This window comes from Macrobrachium nipponense, chromosome 39 (genome assembly GCF_015104395.2).
Source record: "Macrobrachium nipponense isolate FS-2020 chromosome 39, ASM1510439v2, whole genome shotgun sequence".
NCBI classification, from domain to species: domain Eukaryota; kingdom Metazoa; phylum Arthropoda; class Malacostraca; order Decapoda; family Palaemonidae; genus Macrobrachium; species Macrobrachium nipponense.
In genome coordinates, this window is record NC_061099.1 from 20,448,269 (window position 1) to 20,473,774 (window position 25,506).

Sequence of the window (25,506 nt, forward strand, 5' to 3'; positions counted from 1 at the left end):
AATAAATGAAATAAGTATAAAATAAAAAAAAACAGATTTGAGGAGGGCTAATCTTTCAAAATGACAATGACCACAAAGGTAAGACAATACCGACAAGCGCCTCAGTGGCGTGATCGGTATGGTCTTGACCTGTCACCTCAGTGGCCGCGACTTCGATTCACGGGCATTCCATTGAGGGGTAAGAGATGTGTATTTCTGGTGATAGAAGTTCACTCTCGACGTGGTTCGGAAGTCACGTAAAGCCGTTGGTCCCTTTGCTGAATAACCACTGGTTCCACGCAACGTAAAAACACCATACAAACAATTAAGACAATACTGACAAATTTAGTGTGACAAAAATAATCTTAATGCTGTTGCAAAGATCATGAAATTACTTAAAAAAATAATCATGATAGCTAAAATCGGCAAGAAACAGGCAGTTGATATAATCGATACAAAACTGCATAAATAAAAGACGAGAACAGCAAAGTGGGCTGACGAAGACACATAAAATCAGTCGGTAAAATATGATAATGCAGGTGAAAAGTAAAAAGAGAAAATAGGCCCTTGAAAAAAAAAATGTGGCAGTAATAAGGACGCAGAAAAAAAAATCACAAAACAAATCGAAAAGATAGGATTATGAATGTCACAATCTGCGACTTTCTTGATGGAAAGTCTATAGAGCGCCGGACGAATTCAGTCGGCTATTGTGATATTAGATGAAGCTGGTCTGTGCCGGCACGGGCTCTTGCTCCCTGAAACAGCTTATTAAAAGGACTTTCAAAAGAAGTAAGACAGACAGACAATCGGTTTAGATTTTTTTTATGAATTTTTAGTAATTTTTGTTTTTGTTTTCTCTCCTCATTAGAAAAAGTACTCGTTTATCATAGTTAATGGTGTGTAGGAAGGTAATGAATAACTAGGGCTGAAGTGGTAATTATGATTAGAGAGAGAGAGAGAGAGAGAGAGAGAGAGAGAGAGAGAGAGAGAGAGAGAGAGAGAGAGAGAGAGAACCAATGAAATGGGAGCGCGCCTCAGTGGCGTGATCGATATGGTTTTGGCCTGCCACCTCGGTGGCCGCGAGTTCGATTCTCGGAGATTCCAGTGAGGAGTAAGAGATGTGTATTTCTGGTGATAGAAGTTCACTCTCGACGTGGTTCGGAAGTCGCGTAAAGCCGTTGGTCCCGTTGCTGAATTACCACTGGTTCCATGCAACGTAATAACACAATACAAACAAAAACAAAACCAATGAATTGGGATTAATGTTAATAGCAGCGTCAGTTTTTAATGACTTAACTATTATTATTAGTATGATGACTATTATTACTATAATCATTATTACCAATATTTACAAAACCTGACCTGAAGAGAGAGTGACCCATTCTATCAAACTACTAAAATCGGTTACCCTTTCGAAATCAACTTCGAAATCACCGATTAAATTTGTCAGTCCTCCTCCATATTTGTGTAAAGGAGTCCTTGACACAAGCTCTCGAAGCGAACGTCACCTTTGACGCTAAACCGCAACCCCGCAGCCCCGCTGGAGCGCTATCGAGCAAGTCAGTCCCCGGGCCCTATAAGCATTTGACAGGTCCTTCCACCGCGCATTGTTGGAACGCCGAGGTTTGTCGGGGGAACTCTCTTGATATTCCAAACCTGCCTTCACAAAATGTCGAAAACACCAACAGGAATTTTAATTGCCTTTGGAGGCGTTTATTTGGCCATTGTCTTCCGTTTTCGTAAAGAGGAGAGAGAGAGAGAGAGAGAGAGAGTGGTGTTTCCGAAAGAGATGGGAGTGATGGGTTTTTGTTCAAGTCTTTACGAAGACCTTTGATTACCTTATTCGGTACTTTTTCCTAGGGTGAGGTAAAGGTTGGTGGGGTAATTCAAGGAAATATAGCCCGCTGATGGTCGTTCGTATCTTGTTTTATACTCTATGCATAACTTGACCAATCTTTAATCATAAAAACTGTTTACAAAACAGTCGGTATTATGAATATTTTCTTGGTGGAATCGTTACACCGCTTGAAATGTAATTAGGATCCTTAAAAACAGAACAGAAAAGATCATATAACATTTGAACTGTTGCCTCATCCCAGAAGACTCCATGGCTTCTTTGAAGGGAAGTTGTAAACAAGAAATTTATGTTTGGTACAGGTGCAGCAAATTGATTTTGCGTGGATTATAGAGATTAAGCGTAATTTATGTTAAAGAATCATAAAACCAATAACCGTTTATAATTCGCGGAAGCGAAATTCCCCAACCGTATCTGTCATATGAAAATATTTCGATCACCCATTTTTTTTCGGCATTTGCCAGTGTTATATATCGTTGTTATCTATATTACAATATATTACTATATATCATATATATATATATATATATAGAAATATAATATACTATATATAAGTTGCTATATATAAATATATAGAAACATTATGGCCACTTTTTTTACCAGATACATATGCAATTGTAATAGGCACAATACCTTCTTAACTTCTTGAATTCTTTGCTCTTTTTTGGATACGGTAGTGACAAGCGTATCCAAAAAAAGAGCAAACAATTCAAGAAGTTAAGTGGGCATTGTGGCTATTACAATTGCATATATATATGTGTATATATATATATAAAGATATATATATATAATATATATATATATATATATATATATCGAGCTACAATGTCCTTTAATATCTAATTCGCTCTACCTCGGACTTAATATATTTTCATATATGCTTAACCGAAGGGGAATTTTTTTCTCGATAATAGACTTGCCTGGAAAATATATTAATTCCGAGGTAGAGCGAATTAGATATTAAAGGACATTGTAGCTCGAGATATGTATATGAATCACGAAAATGTGATATGACTTATATATATATATATATGTATATATATAATATATATATATATATATATATATATATATATATATATATATATATATATATTTAAACACCAATAAATCACCATTGAGTAGACACCACGATGAATATATCTCCAGCAGAGAGCAAAGTTCTCCAACACAAAACTTGAATAAACTCAGAAATCGCATCCACTGCCTCTCAAACCCGTGTCTCCCGCTCTCTGTTTCTTTTTATCCCGTAGTCCTATACATTTCAATAGGCCTATGGGATGCCGAGTGACGTTTTGACACCCGAATCGTGACTCAGGTGGAGACATTATTGTATCACGAGGCACATTCGTCTGTTTGTTTAAAGACGATGTTTTTTTTTTAATTTTATTTTTTTTGGGTAGGGGGACTTTTCCTCCTAACATTGTTTAGTAAAGAAGATAAATAACCTGTGTTTGTTTGTTGTTCACACAAACACACACACAGAAGAGAGAGAGAGAGAGAGAGAGAGAGAGAGAGAGAGAGAGAGAGAGAGAGAGTTAAAAGTATATCTTAGTTTGGTGATTAACAGCTCTCCCAGGGCTGCCCCGAAGGATTAGATATTTTGACGTGGTTAGGAACCAACTGGTTACTTAGCAACGCGACCTACAGCTTATAGTAGGATCCGAACCACATTATATCGAGAAATGAGTGTCTATCACCAGAAATACATTCCTCTGATTCCACGTTGACCGCGCCGAGAATCGAACTTCGGACCACCGTATTGGTAGCCGAGCGCGAAAACCACTCGTCCAACGAGGAACTAGAGAGAGAGAGAGAGAGAGAGAGAGAGAGAGAGAGAGAGAGAGAGAGAATTAAGCCTCTAATTAAACTCCACTTCAGTTTGTTTATATTCTAACATAATAAGCAAAGAATATGACAGAATAAGTAACCCCAATGGATGGTCAGGAGTAACTGACAGATATTTAAGAAATAAAAGAAATATGAAACTTCTGTAGAACATTCCCGCCTGCCGTAATTCAAATCTGATGTCACTAAATTGAATCTAAATTTAAGTTATTTTTCATAGAAATGATAGGGTTAATTAATATGCAATATTTATATTATTAGAGTTATATGACTGTATAAATAATGGTACGCCGATGTCTTATACATTATAATCAAATAATAAGAGCCTTAAAAGGTTTTTAATTTATATTCAGCAAAGAAAACATGCAACACAAAAAGACCAAGGACTTACAAACTACAAAACACCGAAACAAAGACACTGAGAAGTACGTAATGAATTTATATTTGGCGAAGAAAACACTGAATACGGGAAAACCAAGGACTGACAACCCCCAAAACACCGAAACAAAGGCACGGGAAAGTACATAACAGTTACCGTCGTTAAATAAGTCGAATATGAGAGTCAAAAGTTCTCTGGTGACATCCTCCTTCATCCGTCATGGCAGCACATGGTTTCGTAGAGTCCGCCTCCCCTTGCCAGCTGCGGGTGGCGCGTGTCATCCGTCACCTCTCGAGCGATCGGCCATCGCTCAAGTTCCCCGGAGACAATGGGGTCGCTCCGCCTAATGAGTAGATACTGGGTGTAAACTACTTGCCTCTTTAGGCCCTGACCTGTCCTCTTGGAGATTAGGGAAAGGAGATAAGGGCCTCACTTGAGAGATTAGGGAAGATTAGGGAAAGGAGATAAGGGCCTCACTCGGGAAAAGAGAGAGAGAGAGAGAGAGAGAGAGAGAGAGAGAGAGAGCTTCTTGGAGATGTATATCTTTTCATGTATTTAATTTCTTTGCTTTTAAGAAATACTTATCAATATCTTGATAGATGTTACTTATTTTACAGTAGTTAAATTAGTGGCGTTGAAAGCGTTTACACACACACACACACACACACACACACATATATATATATATATATATATATATATATATATATATATATATATATATATATATATATGTAATAATTATCACATCACCGTGATTCATATAAATTATTCGAACTACAAATGTCCTTTAATATCTAATTCGCTCTACCTCGGAATTGATATATTTTCATATATGTAAACCTAGGGGGAATTTTTTAGTTGATAATAATTTCGTCCCTCATGGGATCGAACCACCGTCCAGCGGTTTACATATAAGAAAATATCAATTCCGAGGTAGAGCGAATTTGATATTAAAGGACATTTGTAGCTCGAATAATTTATATGAATCACGGTGATGTGATAATTATTCATAATATGGCTACGTTCGTCAAACGTTCAAATTTGCTGACATGGTAGAGTGGGTTGGATATCGATTCTAATTACGAATAACCGAGTTCGACGGTGATTTGTAAGGTCAGAATCGGTGTAAACTTATAACCTCACTTGTTAGCCGAATCGTTAACATCACTGTCGTCTTGATTTCGTCCCTGTCCGCAGGACGGTGGTTCGATCCCATGAGGGGACGAAATTATTTTCAACTACAAAATTCCCCTTCGAATTACATTTATGAAAATATATCAATTCCGAGGTAGAGCGAATTAGATATTAAAGGACATTTGTAGCTCGAATAATTTATATGAATCACGGTGATGTGATAATTATTCATATATATAATAATTATATATATATATATATATATTATATATATAATCATTATAAATATAGATATATATTTAAATATATGTATTATGTATGTAGAATCTAGTGGTCATTTTGACAGATACACATGAAAAGAACCAGTTTCAAGTTAATCCTTGTTTTAAATGTCCAGTAAAATACAGGCCTTGTATAATAATCCTCGTATCCTCGTGATATCTTGAATTAAAGATCATCTGAATGACTCCCGAACATCCTCTATTGACAGTTTAAATGAATTTTATTAAAACTCGTCTAACAATGGTGTCCGAATTGAATACCATAACATAATCAAGAAAGACGACCGCGTGATTGTATCCCCATTAAAGTCAGGCTCAGGTTGTTAAAAGGCAGCGTTCTGTCATAACTATATTCGCCCGCTCATGTCAACTACGTATCTGTCTACAAATAACGCCAGTTGCAAAATCGTATTCATTGCATACGCGACTGAAGGTTTACTTTTAAGCTTCTTTGCAGCGTCGCTTCGGCTCCTAGTTGCAACCACTTTCGTTCCTTTTACTGTGCCTCCTTTCGTATTCTCTTTCTTCATCTTACTTTCCACCCACTCCTAACACTTGATTCATAGTGCAACTCCGAGGTTTTCCTCCTGTGACACCTCTCAAACCTTTAACTGTCAATATTCATTTCAGCGCTGAATGACCCCATAGGTCCCAGCGCTTGGCCTAGATTCTATAGGTTCCCTCCAGTTGTGTTTTGGCGAGAAATTGCTTGATGGGAAACAGTCACTTTTCGGGTGGTCATCATTGGAGTAAGTCAGTGTGATACAGGCAGCTTAAGAATGAAGTTTATACATAATCAAGGGAAAAAAAGACATGAATCATATCATTGTTATAAGCATAAGTATATGCTTATATCATTACCGCCACTTGGCGTATATCCTATATCCCTTTTCCAAGATATGAAATGATACTTCCGCTCATCGCACAGACCATACTCTACAGGTGTATTAACCTCCAAGTAGTGGACCTCCATGACATTGTACTCTTTTTACTGTACCTCCGTTCATATTCTCCTCCATCTTACTTTCCATCCTTATCTAACAACTTATCCGTAGCGCAACTGCTTTGAGGTTTTCCTCCTGTTACACCTTTCAAAACATCTTACTATCAATTTCCGTTTCAGCGCTGAATACCCTCGTAGGTTCTAGCGATTGGCCTTTGGCCTAAATTCTATATGAAAAACTTTCCGGAAAATTTTAGTCCACAGAATTTGCTTGCACTGCTACAACATCAGGGGGCTGCTTCAAGTCGTGCATTCTTGCCTAGTCATGGAAGTCCCCTTCATTTTGCCACTGTAGCTAACGTTCTACTGTATCTTCCATTTTTCATTTTTTTCTCAGTAATCAGTTTGCTTTTGTCTTCCCTTACTTTATTTTTTGAACTTGCTGGAACGGCATTCCAGAATACCATGTTCAATTATAGGTGTATGGGAAGAGCAACTCATAGTACGTCTTCCTTCTCTCTTAGGTGGGTGGGTACTTGTGTTTGGGGAGGGGAGCGGTGGGGCGATGGAGGGCCGGGATGGGGAGGTGTTTACTTCCTGAGTCCTGACTGAGTCAGCCGTGTCTTTTTTTAACTGGACACGACGACATTCATGAAGAAGAAGACGTAACTGATGGTTGGGCGTGTGTCAGACATAAATGACAGTGTCGAAGAGGCCTCACTTACCTATACTCTGTTTTTTTCCATCTGTCCACCCGTCTGTGGTGTTTGCGTATGGTAACACTGTGTCCCGGGATTTAGATAGTTACATTAAACTTACATTCAACAATTATGATAATATCCTATTTCGAATATTAACGGTGTAATTCGCATACAGTAAATTATTCAAAACACTTTCCAGTTGCAATGTACACCCAGATATCCTTTTATTTACCTAAAACTTACAAATTGCGTAACTATCGAAAGCCCGGGACGCAGTGTTACCATACGCAAACACCACTGGCTGGTGGACAGATGGAAAAAAACAGAGTATAGGCTATTCTATTTTGTTTTTACGTTACCGACGAAACTGTCGGTCTACAATTTTCTTCATGTCGTAATGCACGAGATACAGTGAACCACTCAGATCTCAGGTTCGAACCTAAAAAACAAAAACTTCGCCTATTATCTTGACATGTTTAACCTACATTGGAGCAAGCGTACCCAAGACTGAAGTTTTTTTATTTTTTATTTTTACTAGACAAGGTTTTTTTTAATATTACTAGACAAGGTTTTTTTTTTTTTTTCTTTTAAACTTTTAGTAAAGTAGAAAGTTCCATTCATGTTTCATATTTAGCTTCCAGCTCGGCATTCCATTCCTTTAGGGAATATTCGATTTAAACGTGAATTTTCTCACGACTATTAATTTAATTACTATTATTCAGCAATCGTGCAGTTGAAACTTCAGAAATTCAATCGGAGATGTAATACATTAATACCCCAATACTAATCTCCCTGCTTTTGAATAACGATTTTATCTATTTGTTTAATTTATTTAATTATTTCTTCGTTTTTTTATTTCCCTTTACCTCCTCTTACTTCCTCCTAATGGAAGTTTGAAGTTGAAGTCAGTGGCCACTGTCGTGGGCTTGTTCCAAATGAATAGGTTTCATCTGCTGAATAATTATAATGATAATAATGATAGTAATAATATGATAATAATAATTGAAGGAAAAACCATACATTTGTTTATGTTTTCAGTCCAGTAGGAGTATTTTCTGATGTTCCTCTTCGTATCTTTACGGGCTTTGCATTTCCCCGATTCTATCATCAGTCCTTGTTTTATGCAAATCAGGCAGTTTTAGACGTTTCTTCTTAGTACAGATATATATAAAATAATTCTGGAATGGTATTTTACCTTCTAGATTGAAACTTGCCATTTTGTAAATGTATCGTTTTTGGTCCGCTGGTATATTGGTTAGTGTCGTGTCATGCCGCTCATTTGTCGCGGGTTCGCGTCTCCCCCAGGCCGATGAAAAATCACACTAGCCCTGTATCACGATCAGTTACTGCTGCAATGTGGCGTCTGCGGTGGGAGGTTGAAACCAACATTCTTTGGAAGCTTGAATTTCAAGTCAGTGGCCCCTTTGGTGTGCTTGTCCCATGGGAATAGGTTGCATCTACTGAAATAATAATAATAATAATAATAATAATAATAATAATAATAATTCGTAAACTTGATGAAGTTTGTCAGATGACCAATTGGCCAAAGATAAAGGTCGCGGGATTTTCGGGGGTTGAAGTCGTCCTGACAATTCCAGAACAGTTACGGTAATCAAGTATAATATTTGGAAACGGAAGAGGGGTGTGACTGGAGAGGCAGCAGATTGTATAAAATACACCAGCAGCAAAATCTTGACGAGTTCATTTCGTTCCTGCTGTTTTTAAAATCAGTTGGAATTCAGAGGCGAATACAGATGAATGTTGAAGAAGGGTTTGTGAATGTAGTTCGACATCTCGTTGTAACACTTCATTTGTTTGATCGGTTTCCTATTTTTTTTTTTTGTATTTCAAAATATGAACAAGTAAAAAATTCGTCCGGTGATGGCCTGTGTTGTTGCTACCTATAGCGGTGCAAGAAGTACGATTATGGCTGACTTGAACTTTAAATAAATAAAAATACTACTGAGGCTAGAGGGCTGCAATTTGATTCGTTTGATTGGAGGGTGGATGATCAACATACCAATTTGCAGCCCTCTAGTCTCAGTCGTTTTTAAGATCTGAGGGCTTGATAAACTACGTTGACTTTTCCACATTTTTTTTTTATTCAATGAGAACTTCTTTCTGACGCTCACTAGGCCTACATCCACGATGACGCCGACAATAAAAACCCAGTTGGAGGTATTGGCTGATGTCAGTGAACTAGCAGAGGCCTTTTCTCTTAAAAATGCAAATCCGTGAATATATTCATATTCATACAGAGAAGAAAATGAAGCGAGAGAGAGAGAGAGAGAGAGAGAGAGAGAGAGAGAGAGAGAGAGAGAGAGGGTAGAAGGAAGAGAGGTGAGGGGGTATTATTTCTCATTCCATCTCGGGTTACAATCCAGGAATCTATTCTTCCAGTGCCTGGTAGCATGCAATAAAGCTCATTTCCTGCAAGACCCCCCCCCACCCCCTCATCCCCCTTTTCCAGTCAGAAGCGCATGATTGCATGCTTGCAGACACATGTAAATGAGCGTTTCCATGCAGCATTATGCAAATGTCCCGAAGGAATAATCAATACCAGTCTATTGATAGACGGGCGAGGCAGCCGTGGGGGTCAGGGGTCACACCGAGGCTTGCTCCTATTCGAAGGTTAACCCTGTTAACACACTCATTATGCCACTAACTTCCCAATTACCTTTTCCTCAGACTCTACTTAACATTCTCCGGCGGGTTACGAAGGTCGCGGATCCAGCAAAAATCTCCGAAGACACCTGTTGGGTGTCTTCCTGCGGGGAGGGAGCTTCCCCCTAGATCTCTGCCGTGAGCGAAAAAGCGTTGCCCTTTATGTCTCTTTCATGAACGAAGTCTCAAAAATATCTATTCCTATCGCTCCTCCAACTGGAAACGGGGAATAAAGGAAGTTATGTTATCTTCCAGCAAGTCAAAGGAAGCTTCCTTTGTTTATCAAAAGCAAAATGAAGTGTTTGACACTATCAAGGGGAAAGAATTTGCCTCTTTTCTTTCGGAAACCCAAGAATGTATCCTTTTCTTTCAGTATACGCAAAGAATGTTCACTTGAATTTTCTCCATTAATAAATATAAATATATTTTTTCTCTACAATAACAAGGAAAAGTTGGCCGTATCTTTCAGCAAACAAAAATCGCTGGTTTCACTATTATACTCTGTAAATAAATCCTATTTATCTCTCCACATAAAAGTGGTTTGAAAAACCGAAAGACTTTCACTCTTTATCCTTTGTTTATCAGTGGGACGTGTTTCTTTCCCAACTGTTATCAGCTCATGTTTTTCCGCTGGTTACGAAGTGCAAGAGTACTACTCTTATCGACTGGTTCTTGCGGAAGTTATCTCTCATAAGGTTTTCGCGTTTAGATGTTTCGTGCAGGAAGGTATTACTGTTGATTGATTGCCTAATTGAAGTTAGTCACTCGCTACCTACCAGAAGGTTTATGTTCTCTAGAGTTACCTTCAAATGTTATTCTCTTGTTTTTTGTTTTTTTTGCAGTCGTATTTGATATTTTTTTCCAATCATTGTATTCATCACTTCTCCTGAATGCTTACCCGGGAGTCATTGTTATATAATGATTAATTGCTGAGTACCTCTGTTCCTTTTCATTCATATACCACTTATTTTCTTACCCTTTTTAATCTTTTTTTTCAACATTTTATGTCGTATTACTCATTTTTGTACGACACATGGGACGAATCATTTCTGTATATTTTCTTTGTACTCACATACCTTGTATAGTAGATTCACATCAATCTTCATGTCTTGGCCAGTCCCTTACGACGCTCCTGATTGGCTGTTGATAAGCCAATCACAGGGCTGGAAACTCAGTCTCTCTCGAGAGTTCATATAGGGAGGATGTATGTTCAACCTCTCCTGAGGGATGCTTTTGAAAGACGTATCCCTCAGGAGAGGTGGAACATATATCCTACCCATGTGATCTCTCGAGAGAGACTGAGAATTCCCAGCCCTGTGACTGGCTTATCAACAACCAATCAGGAGCGTCGTAAGGGGCTGGCCTAAACATCAAATGCACGGTTGATGTGAATCTACTATGGTATATCTTGTAACTAATGCCTGTTGCTTTGTGTAAATTTCTAAATATTGACTCGTTGACTATGGTATTAAGTAGGAAAAATAAATTTTTTGTATTTTACAAATATTACTTGCTTAACTTAATTTCACGCGGATTTTTAGCTGTATTATTTCCTACTCTCGCAAGGTTTTTCATGGGGAGTAGGTGAAAGATCGAAGCTATCTAATGTAAATCTTAATGTTTTAAATCTAAAATATGGCAAAAATTAAAATATCAACTTCAATATTGACTTAATTACACTTTATGAAATCTGTCACTGAGAAGTAAGCCTTCCCTTTTTATGTAAGAGTCAAGCAAAAACTTTTATCCTAGTTTTAGTAATATATCGGTGACTGGTTTACTATACGAGAAAAGTGAGAAACACTACTCTTTTTTCTCCTCCTTTTCAGGCACTAAGCGGCTTTCTGATGATGCTCACTCAAGGTGGAAAATTACTCTACATCTCTGACAACGCTGCCGAGTACCTCGGTCACTCCATGGTGAGTTGGGGACGCTGTAGTAATGAACTGTAATGCTTGAACGACGTAAAAGGAATGGCATAAACTGTAATATTTGAACAAAGCACGAATTATGATATTTAAACAGTGTAAAAGAAATGGTATGAACTGCAGTGATTTAACAGTGTAAAAGAAGTAATATGAACTGCTAAGTCTGAATAGAGTGTGGAAGAAGTGCTATAAACTGCTATATTTGAACAGTGTAGAAAAATTGGTATGAGACGTAATGATTGAACAGTGTAAAAGAAGTGCTAAACTGTTATTTTTTGCCAGGGTGTAATAGAAATGGTATGAACTGTAATGACTGAACAAAGTGTAAAAGCAGTGGCATAAACTGTTATGTTTGAACGGAGCGAAAAATAAATAGTATGAATTGTGATGTTTGAACAGAGCGGAAAAAAATGGCATGCACGATAATGTTTGAACAGTGTAAAAGAAATGGTATGAACTATTATTTGAACAGAGTGTACAAGATGTGGCATGAACTGTTAATGTCTGAACAGAGTGTAAAAGGAGGACAGGAAAACAACTTTGTACGATTGATGACTTGCCTCTTTAATGACAGGGAATTGGAAATTTTTTTATGTCTGTATCTTTATGATTAACTTATATATATATATTTATACCCCTTTATCGAGATTCATATCTATAACCTTTTCGTATTCGTGTCAATATAAATGTTCTGAGAGGAGAGGAGAAAGAGAGAGAAGAGAGAGAGAGAGAGAGAGAGGATAAAGAGGAGAGAGAGAGAGGAAGAGAGAGAGAGACGAGAGAGAGAGAGAGAGAAGAGAGAGAGAGAGAGAGAGAGAGAGAGAGAGAGAGAACGTACAAAATAATACGATAAGTAGAATACTGAACAAATAACTTAATGGAAGCCGTTGAGATTATATAGCAATTTCTTTTCGGGAAAGTGAGAAATTTCAGTATATAAACTCACCGACATCCAGTAATCCATTCTTTTTATTATTATTATTATTATTATTATTATTATTATTATTATTATTATTATTATTATTATTATTATTAACCAGATCTTATTTTTCATGGCTTTGGCTTTGTAAAGTTGTGCTTCATATCTTCTAACTTTACAAAGCCAAAGCCATGATAAGTAAGATCTGGTTTATAAGTGACTGTTTGGAGAACAAAGTGTGTCCATTATTATTATTATTATTATTATTATTATTATTATTATTATTATTATTATTATTATTATTATTATTATTATTATTATTATCATGTATATTCGTTTTAAAGGCAATAAAAAAAATTGTAATAAGACAAATTTACATTTAGGAACACGACAACAAAAACACAATTTAATGATGTTGTTGCAAGACTTAACCCGTTTCCGTTTTTGTCCGTTTGCTTTTTGTTCTTTTGGTCTCTCGTTACTTGCAGCATTATCCTTTTTAATTGCTCTGGTTCTTCCACTCTCCCTCCTCTCTCTTTCTCTCTCTCTCGCTCTCTTGTGCTTCTTCTTCTCGCCGCCTTATTCAGGAAGGTGTCATTTTATAACGCCATAAATGACCTGCCCCTTGTTCTTGCACCCTGCCAATTTGCTGATGGGCTGATGAAGAGGCTTAGAGAGGAGGAGGAGGAGGAGGAGGAGGAGGAGGAGGAGGAGGAGAAGGAGAAGGAGAGGAGGAGGAGGAGGAGGAGGAGGATGGGTAACTGGACAAAGAGGAATTTTAGGGAAAGGAGAGAAAAAGGGAGGAAACAAGGTAGAAAAAAAAGGATAAAATATATAGTAAATTTGCAGGTGAGAGTGAATAGGAGAATGGATAAAGAGAGAGAGAGAGAGAGAGAGAGAGAGAGAGAGAGAGAGAGAGAGAAATTCAGCTTCATACAAATTGTGCTAAGGTTAACTTTCATCATTATTATCATTGCATTAAAACCCCGACCTCTCACGAGACCTTCTCTGCCGCCTCTCCTGGGGCCACAGGAGGACCTCCTGATCCACGGCGACAGCGTCTACGACATCATAGACAAGCAGGACCACGCCGCCGTCCAGGCCGAGCTCCTGAGGGGCTCCCAGGTCACTTCGTCAGCCTCTTCGTCGGTCCTCTCGCTCGACGAAGATCGCCTCTTCCTCTGCCGCATGAACGTCTCCAGGAACGCCAGGAGGCAGATGCGCTTCGGCGATCAGAAGGTACTGTGGAGGGAGGCCAAGGCTGAGGATTAGGCTACTGCAATAAAAGGTCTATTTTCCAAAGCCTAGGCTGAGTAATATAATATAACATAATAAAAGATAGAGTTTCCAAAGCGTAGGCAGAGTAATATGATAACAGATGGTGTTTCCAACGCGTAGGCCGAGTAATATAATATAATAAAAATATTGAGTTTCCAAGGATTAGGCTGAAATATGATAGAATAAAAGATGGTGTTTCCAAAGCCAATGCTGAGTAATAATAATAATATAATAAAAGATGGTGTTTTCAAAGCATAGGCTGAGTTATATAATAAAAAATGGAGTTTCCAAAGCCTAGGCTGAATAATATAATAACAGATGGTGTTTCCAAAACCTAGGCTGAGTATAATATAATATAATAAAAGATGGGTGTTTCCAAAGCCTAGACTGAGTAACAGTATAATAAAAGACGGTGTTTCCAAAGCCTGGGGTGAGTAATATAATAAAAGATGGTGTTTCCAATGCCTAGGCAAGTTTATTAATATAATAAAAGGTGGTGTTTCCAAAGCCTAGGCTGAGTAATAATATAATAACAGATGGTGTTTCCAAATCATTGGTTGAATCATGACATAATAAAAGATGGTGTTTCCAAAGCCTAGGCTGAGAATGTTTTTTTTCTTTTCTAAACCTCAGCCTTGGAAAGTTATGTTTTCTTCGTATACGCGACTTTATTCGTATCTCTATAGCTTTTTTTCAGAATAATATTAATTTATTCGTAGTGATATCCTAAAAGAATGTTGTCACAAGCTTCCTATATTTTTCACGTTAGTTTTGCTTGTGATTTGTCTTTCAAAAAATTCATTACCCTCCTCAGTTCACTATTATTATTTTAATTTGTCCTAAATTGCAAAACATATTTAATGCAGTATCTTGTTATAAAAACTATGAACTATGCGCCTGATTTTAAATCTTCAACTCACTGTCTTGATTTCAAATCTCCTCCCGCACTCATCATATTATTTTTCAAAAATCTTGGTTAAATGATTATCAACAGGACTGATTGGTTTAAGTGTTCTGTTGCCATTTATACTGATACTGATGCTGCTTTAATTATATTATTAGATGCAAGAGTATTGTGTAGTATTGAATTTGTTACTGTATTATTTAGACCTACATTACATGTTGCGCTATCATGTGTTGGAAATGTTCGAGCACAGTGAGATTCAAAATCTTTCCCCAAACTGTAATATCTCACTTTCTCTCTCTGCGAAGGTCGTCATCGTCGCCGGCCACTACCTCTCCTACCTTCCTCTGTGTTCGAGGAACGAGCCGGTGTTCTTGGCGCACTGCACGCCAGTGGCCATGCCGGAGACGCGCGAGAGCGTTGTCCTAGGAGCCACAAACGTCTTCACGTCAGTCCACACCTTAGACATGAAGTTTATCAATCTGGATAAAATGTAAGTGTTCAGATTACTCGTGTTATGTCGAAGCAGTGACAGTAGATTTTACGACTCTCTCTCTCTCAGATTTTTTTTTTTTTTTTTCTTTTTTGCATGTAGGGAATTCTTGTAAATAGATTTGATACCAATACTCGTTGAAATTCTGATCGAGAATTCTTTATAAAATTCATACGCTAAGGACGGTACTTCGGATCAGTCAAATAGTGCAATTGTTAGAGAGAGAGAGAGAGAGAGAGAGAGAGAGAGAGAGAGAGAGAGAGAGAGAGAGAGAGAGTAGTAGTAGTAGTAGTAATAGTAGTCTGTCCTACCTGTTTGAGCGGCAGCACAGATGGCAGTACTCGTAAATCGTAATTGTATCGTATGCCAATGTTTATCATTAGCATACCATTTCTTGCAACATTACATAATTCAGTTGTCATTGTTGTTCGTATTATAATTAACTGTTTGTTTTAATGAATTGAATGTTATTGTTATTAGTACAAAGACAGTGCTGATGGCATGGATCGTATATTATTGTAAGTAATCTCAGAAGCCATTACTAGATTTAGCTTAAAAATCGAAGGTAACAATAATAATTGTTTGTATTACGAATAGACAGCAACACTAACAGCAGCTTAAAGATGCGTTGCCAGCAACGTAGGTTACATCATTGCTAGCAACAACGCAGATTGCACGGCTAATATTAGTACTAACGGAGTGACTTTGGTGGCGGGATACTAGTAGATGCCGGAGCCCACACATCCTCCCTTCTTACGTCATCAGACCATCGCTAATCACAATGTTTTGTCAGTTGTTCCGACAAACAAAGGGTCTAACAGCTGCCAGGAGTAGCAAAGGGATGTGAGTTAATGGGAGACAGCCATTGCTGCTACGTCTAATGGGTAGAGAAGGATAGGAGACGAGGCTGCCTTAAAGGGTGAGACTACGCTAATCATAATCATCTTTCAGTTTCATTCCACCTTGTAGGTCATGTACAGAAGAATGCAGATAGAGCGGATTTAGTGCTAGATATTGTCTGAACAAAAATGAAAAGTTACCGTCGTAATAGAATGCGTCTTAGACATATGTTAGAGATAGGTTTAACTATAATTTATAATATTAATGAATAGTATTTAGATTTATTGATGGCTCAGTGGTTACCGTCGACTGGAGTCATCAGAAAGGTACCGTGTCGCGTGTTCAAGACACTTCAGTACCATTCCATTTATCATTTAAAAAATTCCCCTTCAGGAATGTTCCCGAAATAGCGTGAATTGGAGATTAAACGAAATTTTTTGAGCTTAATGATTGTATTTAAATCACAGTGTGATGATAACTTCAATCCATATATATATATATATATATATATATATATATATATATATATAGATATATATATATATATTTATATTATATAGATAGGTGTGATAAAAAATAAATTATAGGATAACTTATATCAAATTATATAATATATATATATATATATATATATATATATATATATATATATCTATATATTATATCTATAATTATATATAGTTTGAAATGATGAATATAAGATCAGGTGTGATAAAAAAATTTCAAATAAATATAATAATAAATATAATAAAAATATATATATTATTATATATATATATTAATATATATATATATATAATATTAATATATAATATATAATATATATATATATAACTATATTGAAAGGGACATACGCACACGCACGCACGCGGACATTTATTCACAAGTATTAAGCCACAAATATTGTTTGATATTCAGTTTACTGTACTTTATAATGATAAATTAGACATTATACGGTATTTCTGGTTTAGTATTCGTGAATATAAAAAAATTCACTATACATGTGTGTGTGTACGTGCTTGTATTAGTTTGTTTGGTATGTTTAGAGAAAGCTATACACAACCGATATAATAAATAACCGTTGACAAATATATATATGTATATTATATATATATATATATATATATATATATATATATATATATATATACAAAGTTATCTTTTGGCTACGCGCACACACACGTACTAAGGGTTGGCCGGCCTCCTTGTGATGGGTGTCAGAGCAGCAGGTGGTGATTATGCCATCATTATATAAGCCACCAGAGGGCATCAGTGTATATGGCGTTCGTGACAGATGCGCCGAGAGCTTTGTTGTGTGGATTCTGCTACCCTGGGCATATGGGCAGTTTCTCTTTCTCAGACTTTCCTCTTCGGTTCTTCGAAGGACACTCGGGCATGTCGGAGTTTAAATGTTGTCGTCTCATGCGGATATGTCGTCATGTTTGGCGTGTGGGTGTTTGCCTCTTCTTAGAATTTAGTGTAGGATTCTTGGGATATGAGGTTGTATTCACGAAGAAGGGGACAGTATCTCTTGGAAGCTCAATAATTCTGCATTTTAGTTATTTAGACTTAAGAATTCTTCAAAGAATATCTCTTTTTGTCTCCTGCAAAGTTATTTTTGTCAGCAATCATTCGCTTACCGATTGACTACGTGCCTAGACCTATACTCTGTTTTTGTTTTTTTTCATCTGTCCATCCGCCTGTGGTGTTTTCACATGGCAACACTGCTTCCCGGGCTTTAAATAGTTACGCTCTGTGTAAATTTTAGGTAAATAAAAGGATATTTGGGTGTACATTTGCAATTGAAAAGCGTTTTAATAATTTACTGTATGCGAATTACACCGTTAATATTCGAAATACGATATTGTTATATTGTTGAATGTAAGCTGAATGTGACTATATAAAGCCCGGACGCAGTGTTACCATACACAAACACCAGGCGGCTGGACAGATGGAAAAAAAACCCAGTATAGACGCATGCTACCAAGAGGGCTTTGCTCGAGGCTTTGGGTTCGCCTCGAGATGTGCAGAGCGGAGGAGGACACCACCGAACATCTATTCATGTGTAAATCAACACACACACACACACACACACACAAGAAAAACAGACCAGGACATAAATTTAGAGACACTGAAATCCCCTAACAGAAAACTAGGGGAATATATAAGGATAGCCCTCAGAATTAAGAATGTTATTAGCCTGGAAAGCGATGGATGTCAGAGCCAAGTAGCACGGCTCTGCAACAGTTATTGTGTAATATCTAATTTAGAAACGTCTTTAATTTTTCGGGGTTATTGTTGCAGAAAAGGATGATAAACATGAATTAAAATAAACATTTTGAAGTAGTATAAAGTAAAGGTAAACAAAAAAACGAGTAAAGTAAACAACAAAGGAATAAAGCTTTGTATCTCACTTAAATAGTGTAGTGTGCCCACAACTGTGTTTGTGGGGTGAGTGCTTAGGAACTAGGAACCAGAAGTCCTCATGTAGTGCGATTCGGTAATGCTTCTCATTTAACTTAGTTGCCTCTTTGGGTTCGTTGCTTATGAATCTATGCGAATTATGAATACTAATGATACTCAGGTATACTGATTGGACTTCTTTATTTCTATCTTTCTGCTGCATTCAAATCATGATTCATCAACGGAGTAATTCTAACCACTTTGTTTCTTGGAGTCCCATTTCCGTTACATTGATCTTATGAATACGAGTTTCGTCAACCTGTATCGAACTGCTGTGTTGATATGTTATTTTTAATCTTTGATAGAGTTTTAACTACATATTGAATATACCAATTCGTATACTCTGTAGGGAAATTTTATTCTTATCTTGACTGTTGTAGACAAGCTTCGTCAACAGAGTTCGCTCAGGTTTCAGTAGAGAATGAGTAAGAAAGTTAGTCTGCTCGTGTTCACTGTAAAGACGCTCCTTCGTCGGCTACTCTGTCGATAGCCGTTGTTCCTTGGACGCCCGTTAACAAAACTTACAGGCAAAGCCTATCGTCTCTCTCTCTCTCTCTCTCTCTCTCTCTTTCTCGGCTTACCAGAGATAGAAAAAGTCGGTTGCATCGTTAGTAAAAGAGAGGACAGGAAATCCTAGTCAAGTCGGGGTGGGCGAAAAAATAAAAAAAAAAGAGATGAAGTGAGATATCTTAACAAAGAAAGGATTTGGACAGACTAACTTGCTTTCTCTTAATACCGTGACCGCGATTGTTTTGTCCTTCTCCGAAGCCATATTGTTTAACTTTTAAAACATATTAACATTTCTTTTATTGAATAAATTCTCGTCTCCCTTATTCGTTTTCACTTGGTAGTTGAAAGTTTGGCCGAAGTTCTTACTCTTCGAAAAGGTGATACGTGAAAAAAATACCCTTAGTTCAATTTCCAATATTCCGAAGAAATTGTCAACGGTCTAGACAAACATTGCTAAACAAAATCACTCAATCTCGAAGAAAATGGAAGAGAAAATTGCCAGAGACAAAAGAACCTGAATGAAAATGGAAGGGAAGACGCTGATATAAGAAGAAATAGGGTTTGAAAATGGCAGGAAAAACGAAGAGAGAGAAGAAATTTCCCAACTCTTCCCGAAAGGTGTCTTCTGCCATTATCCCGCAACGCGTATCGAGTCACGGCCTGGGAGAGTGTAATGCCCAGACGTTATGCAGTGTTATCATAAATCAGAGACCCTGTAACAATGGACACTTGCCTAGTAAAACTTTCGTGGAGCTCGGGCTCTCTCTCTCTCTCTCTCTCTCTCTCATTCCCATCAGGCAAGAAGAAGATGAGGAGGCGGAGAGGGAGCAAGTGCGGTGAGAATGAGAGCGTGTGACCGCCATGCTCCTTGGCTCGACTTGGAAGCCATCTGGATAGATGCGTTGAGTTTCTGAAATTCGTCGATTGGTTAAGTAGACTATTCATATAATTCGACTGATTGATTGATTTGCTACAATGAACGGTAATTGCCACCACTTGCTCACCGAAGGATGAAATACACTATCTTGTAAAATAATTCGTCAGCTCTTGTGAGAAATACATTGCTGGAAATACCATCAACTAAGCAAAAACCAAAGGATAGACAGAAAATAGGTTCAAGATGTTGAGCTGCATTGTAGGTCAGTTCGTCTCCGTAGATTATCTAAAAGGGTACATTCACTTCTGTGTAGCAACTTGTTACAAAGAAAGCATTGCACCTCTTAGGGAAATAGGAGATATTTAATTCCAGTTATATGTAACTGAAGAAAACTTTTGGATAAAAAAAAGAAAGGCTAAATGAATGAGTGAAAAACCATTATATACAAGCTACTCCTTAATTATATCCAGGGGGGAAACGGAGTGGTAATAATTAAGCCAAAACTTACAATATACCCTTGCTGGAAAAACGAATATAAAGAAGTCGGCCTTTAAAGGATAGAATGAGTGAAAGAGACCTACCATTTCAAGCAAAAGTTAGAAGGAAATAGTTTCAAATAAGCAAGCGAAAAGTGGACAGTCCAAAATAGTACTACGTATATAGAAAACTGCACCAGGAAAAAAAAAAGAGCAAAGGTCTAAAGAAGACATGAACACTTCACTTACAAAAGAAAATGTGAAATATAGGGAAAATACCAGTAAAAGTTGAGTTTCAAATTGGAGAGAGAGAGAGAAAAAAGATAGAATAAGCCTCTCACTCGATAATGAAGGCAACTGGAGAGGCTTCAAAAGCCTCTTTGGCCTTGTGAGTCCCACTGACGTGTGCGCTTAAACCTATCCATAATTACCAAGGATCCAGCCTTAGGCCTATGCAGTGACAGCCTTCCAGCCGATGTCAGTCCTGACATTTCCATACTGCCTGAAATACCGTCAAAAATATTTTGGTTTTTGTTGGGGAAAAAATAAATATCATTTTTATATTATTTGTGTATGCTGGAAAACAGACCTTTCAAACATGTTTTATTGAAAATTCTGCCATTATTTTCAACAAAAAATATTATTATTATTATTATTATTATTATTATTATTATTATTTATTATTATTATTACTATTATTATATTATTATTAAAATATCCACAATTATATATTAAAAATATAATTTCTATGTAAAATAAAACAAGACTTTCGAACACCTGTTCTTATTTTTACATAGAAATATATTTTTAATATATAATTGTGGATATTTTTTAACAATTTGTTTTCACGATACAGAATTTCTTAACATTATTATTATTATTATTATTATTATTATTATTATTATTATTATTATTATTATTATTATTATTATTATTATTATTATTATTCAGAGATGAAACCTATTCATATGAAAAAGAGCAAAGAAAGGGGCCACTGATTTGAAATTCAAGCTTCCAAATAATATGGTGTTCATCATAAAAAAATAAGACGAGGTAAATGTAAATATAGACAAGAAAACCCACTTTAAAAAATTAAAAAATAAATCAACAAACAGATAAAAATGCATTAAAAAGCAAGGTAGTAATGTAGACAAAGAGAACTTCACTTTAAAAAATTAAAAAAATAAATCAACAAACAGATAAAAATGCATTAAAAAGCAAGGTAGTAATGTCTTGCACCTTCGCTTAAACTTGTGAAGTATTACGATACAAAACTTAGCAACGGTACATATATATTCACCTTAGTACTATGACTACAAAGAAAGCTGATGTTTTTTGTTTTCACAGAAAGTTCGTTCAAGTGTACAAAGGAGAAAGTGTTCCGTGATGTCACTTTCAAGGGAACGGATAGTTAAGATCTCGAATTGGCTTTTTTTGGGGGGAGGGGTGGTTGCTTTTACTCAGCTGAGATGTATACCTTCTCCCACGAGAGAGAGAGAGAGAGAGAAGAGAGAGAGAGAGAGAGAGAGAGAGAGAGAGAGACGTCTACGGTATCTGTAAAGATCTGTCTTAAGGCATAAAAAGAAGCTCTTCTCTCTGACTAATTTTTAACCTTAATAAATTTTATGAAATAAATAGCTTTTGTTTTAGATGAAATTATACTTTGTTTATACATGAGTAATGCAGGTTTCATTACCTTTCGATGGCTTCTATATTTGCACTACATATACTCTGTGATTAACTGGATTCATAAGAACATTGTGAATACAGACATATGGTATTTACATACAGAAAATCCCTTAAGGGGGTAGTGCCTTCAGTGCACCTCATTCGGTGCAATGTAGGCATCACTTAAGGTTCTTTGCAGCGTTCCTTCGGTCCCTGGCTGCAACCACTTTCATTCCTTTTACTGTACCTCCGTTCATAATCTCTTTCTTCCAACAATTGATTCATAGTGCAACTGCTTTGAAGTTTTCCTCCTGTTACATCTTCCAGTCCTTTCCACTGTCAATTTCCGTTTCAGCGCTGAATGGCCTTAGTTGCCCCAGTGCTTGACATAATGCCAAAAATCTATATAAATGAAATTTAATCATATAAAAAAATAAGTTCATACTTGTGATTAAACATTAATTTCCGTAGACTTCAGGTCTTCACTGAGGGCATCATCTTACCGTTTTCCTCAGAGGAGGTTTATAGTTTAAGAGAAAACAGTTTTTATGATATACGTCTGTCCGTTGCATGATTGCAAGATTCTTCTCTGTTCGGAGCCGTTTATATGTTAAAAATATTATTATTCTTATTATTATTAGGGAGCAAGCAAAAGCAAGCTTCAAGACCCTCATGAGAAGCCTATAAAAGACCTTTAGTAAATTAGTACTGTAAAAAAAAGTTCATTCACATCAACCATGCATCTGATGTCTAGCCAGTCCCTTATGACGCTCCTGATTGGATATTGATAAGTCAATCACAGGGCTGGAAACTCTCAGTCTCTCTCGAGAGTTCACTTAAGCTGGATGTATGTTCCAACTCGCCTGAGGGATACGTCTTTCAGCAGGAGAGGTGGAACATACATCCTGCCTATGTGAACTCTAGACAGAGACTGAGAGTTTCCAGCCCTGGATTGGCTTATCAACAGCCAATCAGGAGCATCGTAAGGGACTGGCCTAGACATCAGATGCACGAGTCGGTTTATTCTTAGTATCTCCTAATTACTGAGACCGATGACGCCGTTAGTAGCCTAATAAATACAAAATCTTTAACTCATCCTAAGTTCTCTCTGGAAATAAACATTAAGGAAAATGTCCAAATAAGAAAAGGCTCTATAACTTAAATCACTGCCATATCTTGAGGGAAAGGAAAACGCAACTTCAAGCAACTTTTTCTCTAAGATACTAAAGTTCTCGGGATGCTGTTGCCTTCCAGAGAGGAGAACAATGGTGGAACGAAAGATCTAAAGGATGCGGAAGTATTCTTATTAAATTCTTACTAGCTTTGCCTTATGTACGAGGTGACCAATGTAGAATCAAACATGGGATGTGACCATAAGTTCCGTTGTATACCTCACTCATTATCAATATTATTCATAATGGACATACATTTTTTTTTTTAGGAAATTGACCTAAATGACCCATGTAAAGGTACGCCCATGCCAAATCTGCAATTTCCACCTAAAAAAAGTCCTGTATAACTGCTTAAAAGAGCAGATGTATGAGTTTTTTTCTATTTAAGATTGGGGTTGGATGTTGGAGGAGTATTACATAATATTATGTATTACATAAGAAACTTGTGGTTAACCAAGGCAACACTAAAATCGGTTATAATAAGACTGGGTTCGTATACATCATCGTCAAGGTTGTCTTGTGTGTAGTTGGTTAGAGTCAAGTATGACGTCACTAATGCCTAATTATTCCACTGCAAAATAGCTCTCAGGAGGCGAATTATCAGGTTCGGGTTTGAAAGGACTGAAATACTCAAGGGCAACGGATATTATCTTCAATGGATATTATGCACCGTAACTACTTTTATATTTTATGCAGGCTCAGTAGTTCACAGTTTCTGTCATCTACGATTTTTTTTTTTAGGAAACTTGATACACCAGAATCTCTGTGATTTCCAACCTTTATACCTTCAAGGAACCCCCGAAACAATTTTTCATATCCTAGGGAACCTTTATCTACAGGCACTCACAGACACTCTTTTTATTTTATATATATATATTATATATATATATATATATATATATATATATATATATATATATAATATGTAATATATATATGTATAGTATATATATATATATATATATATATATATATATATATTATATATATAAAAGTCATATCACATTTCCGTGATTCATATACATATATCGAGCTACAATGTCCTTTAATATCTAATTTGCTCTACCTCGGAAAAATTATATATTTTCATATATGCTTAACCGAAGGGGAATTTTTTCTCGATAATAGACTTGCCTTGACCTGGGCACGCAACCCATGGAGCCTTTCAAATCCAGGAAACGTCAGTGAAGCTTTTACTACCTACACACACCGCAGTGTAGTAGGTAAAAGCTTCACTGACGTTCCTGGATTGAAAGGCTGTATTGGTTCGTGCCCAGGTCCAGGCAAGTCTATTATCGAGAAAAAATTCCCCTTCGGTTAAGCATATATGAAAATATATTAATTCCGAGGTAGAGCAAATTAGATATTAAAGGACATTGTAGCTCGATATATGTATATGAATCACGGAAATGTGATTAATGGGGACTTTTTTGTATATTATTATTAAGAATATAATATAATATATACATATATTATATATTATATTATTTCTAATATATACATTATAATAATTATACATATTTATATATTATATAAATTATTAAATTTATATATTATATTATTATATAACTATATAATTAGTATAATATCTACCACTGCTATTTGAGCTGTGTGAATTCGGGAATTCAGATCAGAGTCATTTGCAATGCATATTTATTTCAAGACTTCTTGCGGAACCCCTGATGATGGCATGAGGAACCCTTAGGGAACCCTAGTTGGGAATCACTGCACCAGCTCCAGTTACAGGAAGCTTCGGTCGCCTTCTGCGCCGTCGAGCGTTCGTTCCGCGGATCGCCCTTTAGGGGAAGGTCTAATTGCCACCATTATCCGCTCATTGCCTGAAAAGCTGCGATTCGATTAAGAGATTGGCGGTAAAGCTTTCAGGCCCCTGTCTCGTCTTCATTCCGGGAGTGTCACTGTCTCGCTGTCAGCTCGTTCCTCATTTCCGGTGGTACTGAGGACTTGGAGAGTCATTGGATCTCTCTCTCTCTCTCTCTCTCTCTCTCTCCTTCACACTTTCCCTTTCGGAGACATTTGTACGTGATCCGTTCTCGTCTTCCGAAGACGAGCAAGTTTCGTCACTCCTAGTTCTTCTTCTTCTTCTTCCACCGATTGACGTCGAGATACGTAACCTCGCATCGGGTGCTCTTCCGCAGAAATACGTGATGTCACGTTTCATTTCGCCTTCTTT

The 25,506-nt window shown here is 36.8% G+C and overlaps 1 protein-coding gene across 2 annotated transcripts in view; it reads left to right on the top strand.

Moving 5' to 3' along the window:
• The window catches only part of LOC135210183 (neuronal PAS domain-containing protein 4A-like), a 118,669-nt gene that overhangs the window by 62,632 nt on the left and 30,531 nt on the right, over positions 1-25,506 (top strand). For both annotated transcript variants that reach the window (XM_064243014.1, XM_064243013.1), the window contains exons 4-6: positions 11,617-11,706; positions 13,667-13,873; positions 15,125-15,309. In XM_064243014.1, coding sequence (XP_064099084.1) covers positions 11,617-11,706; positions 13,667-13,873; positions 15,125-15,309 — 482 coding nt within the window. The remainder of the gene's footprint in view (positions 1-11,616; positions 11,707-13,666; positions 13,874-15,124; positions 15,310-25,506) is intronic.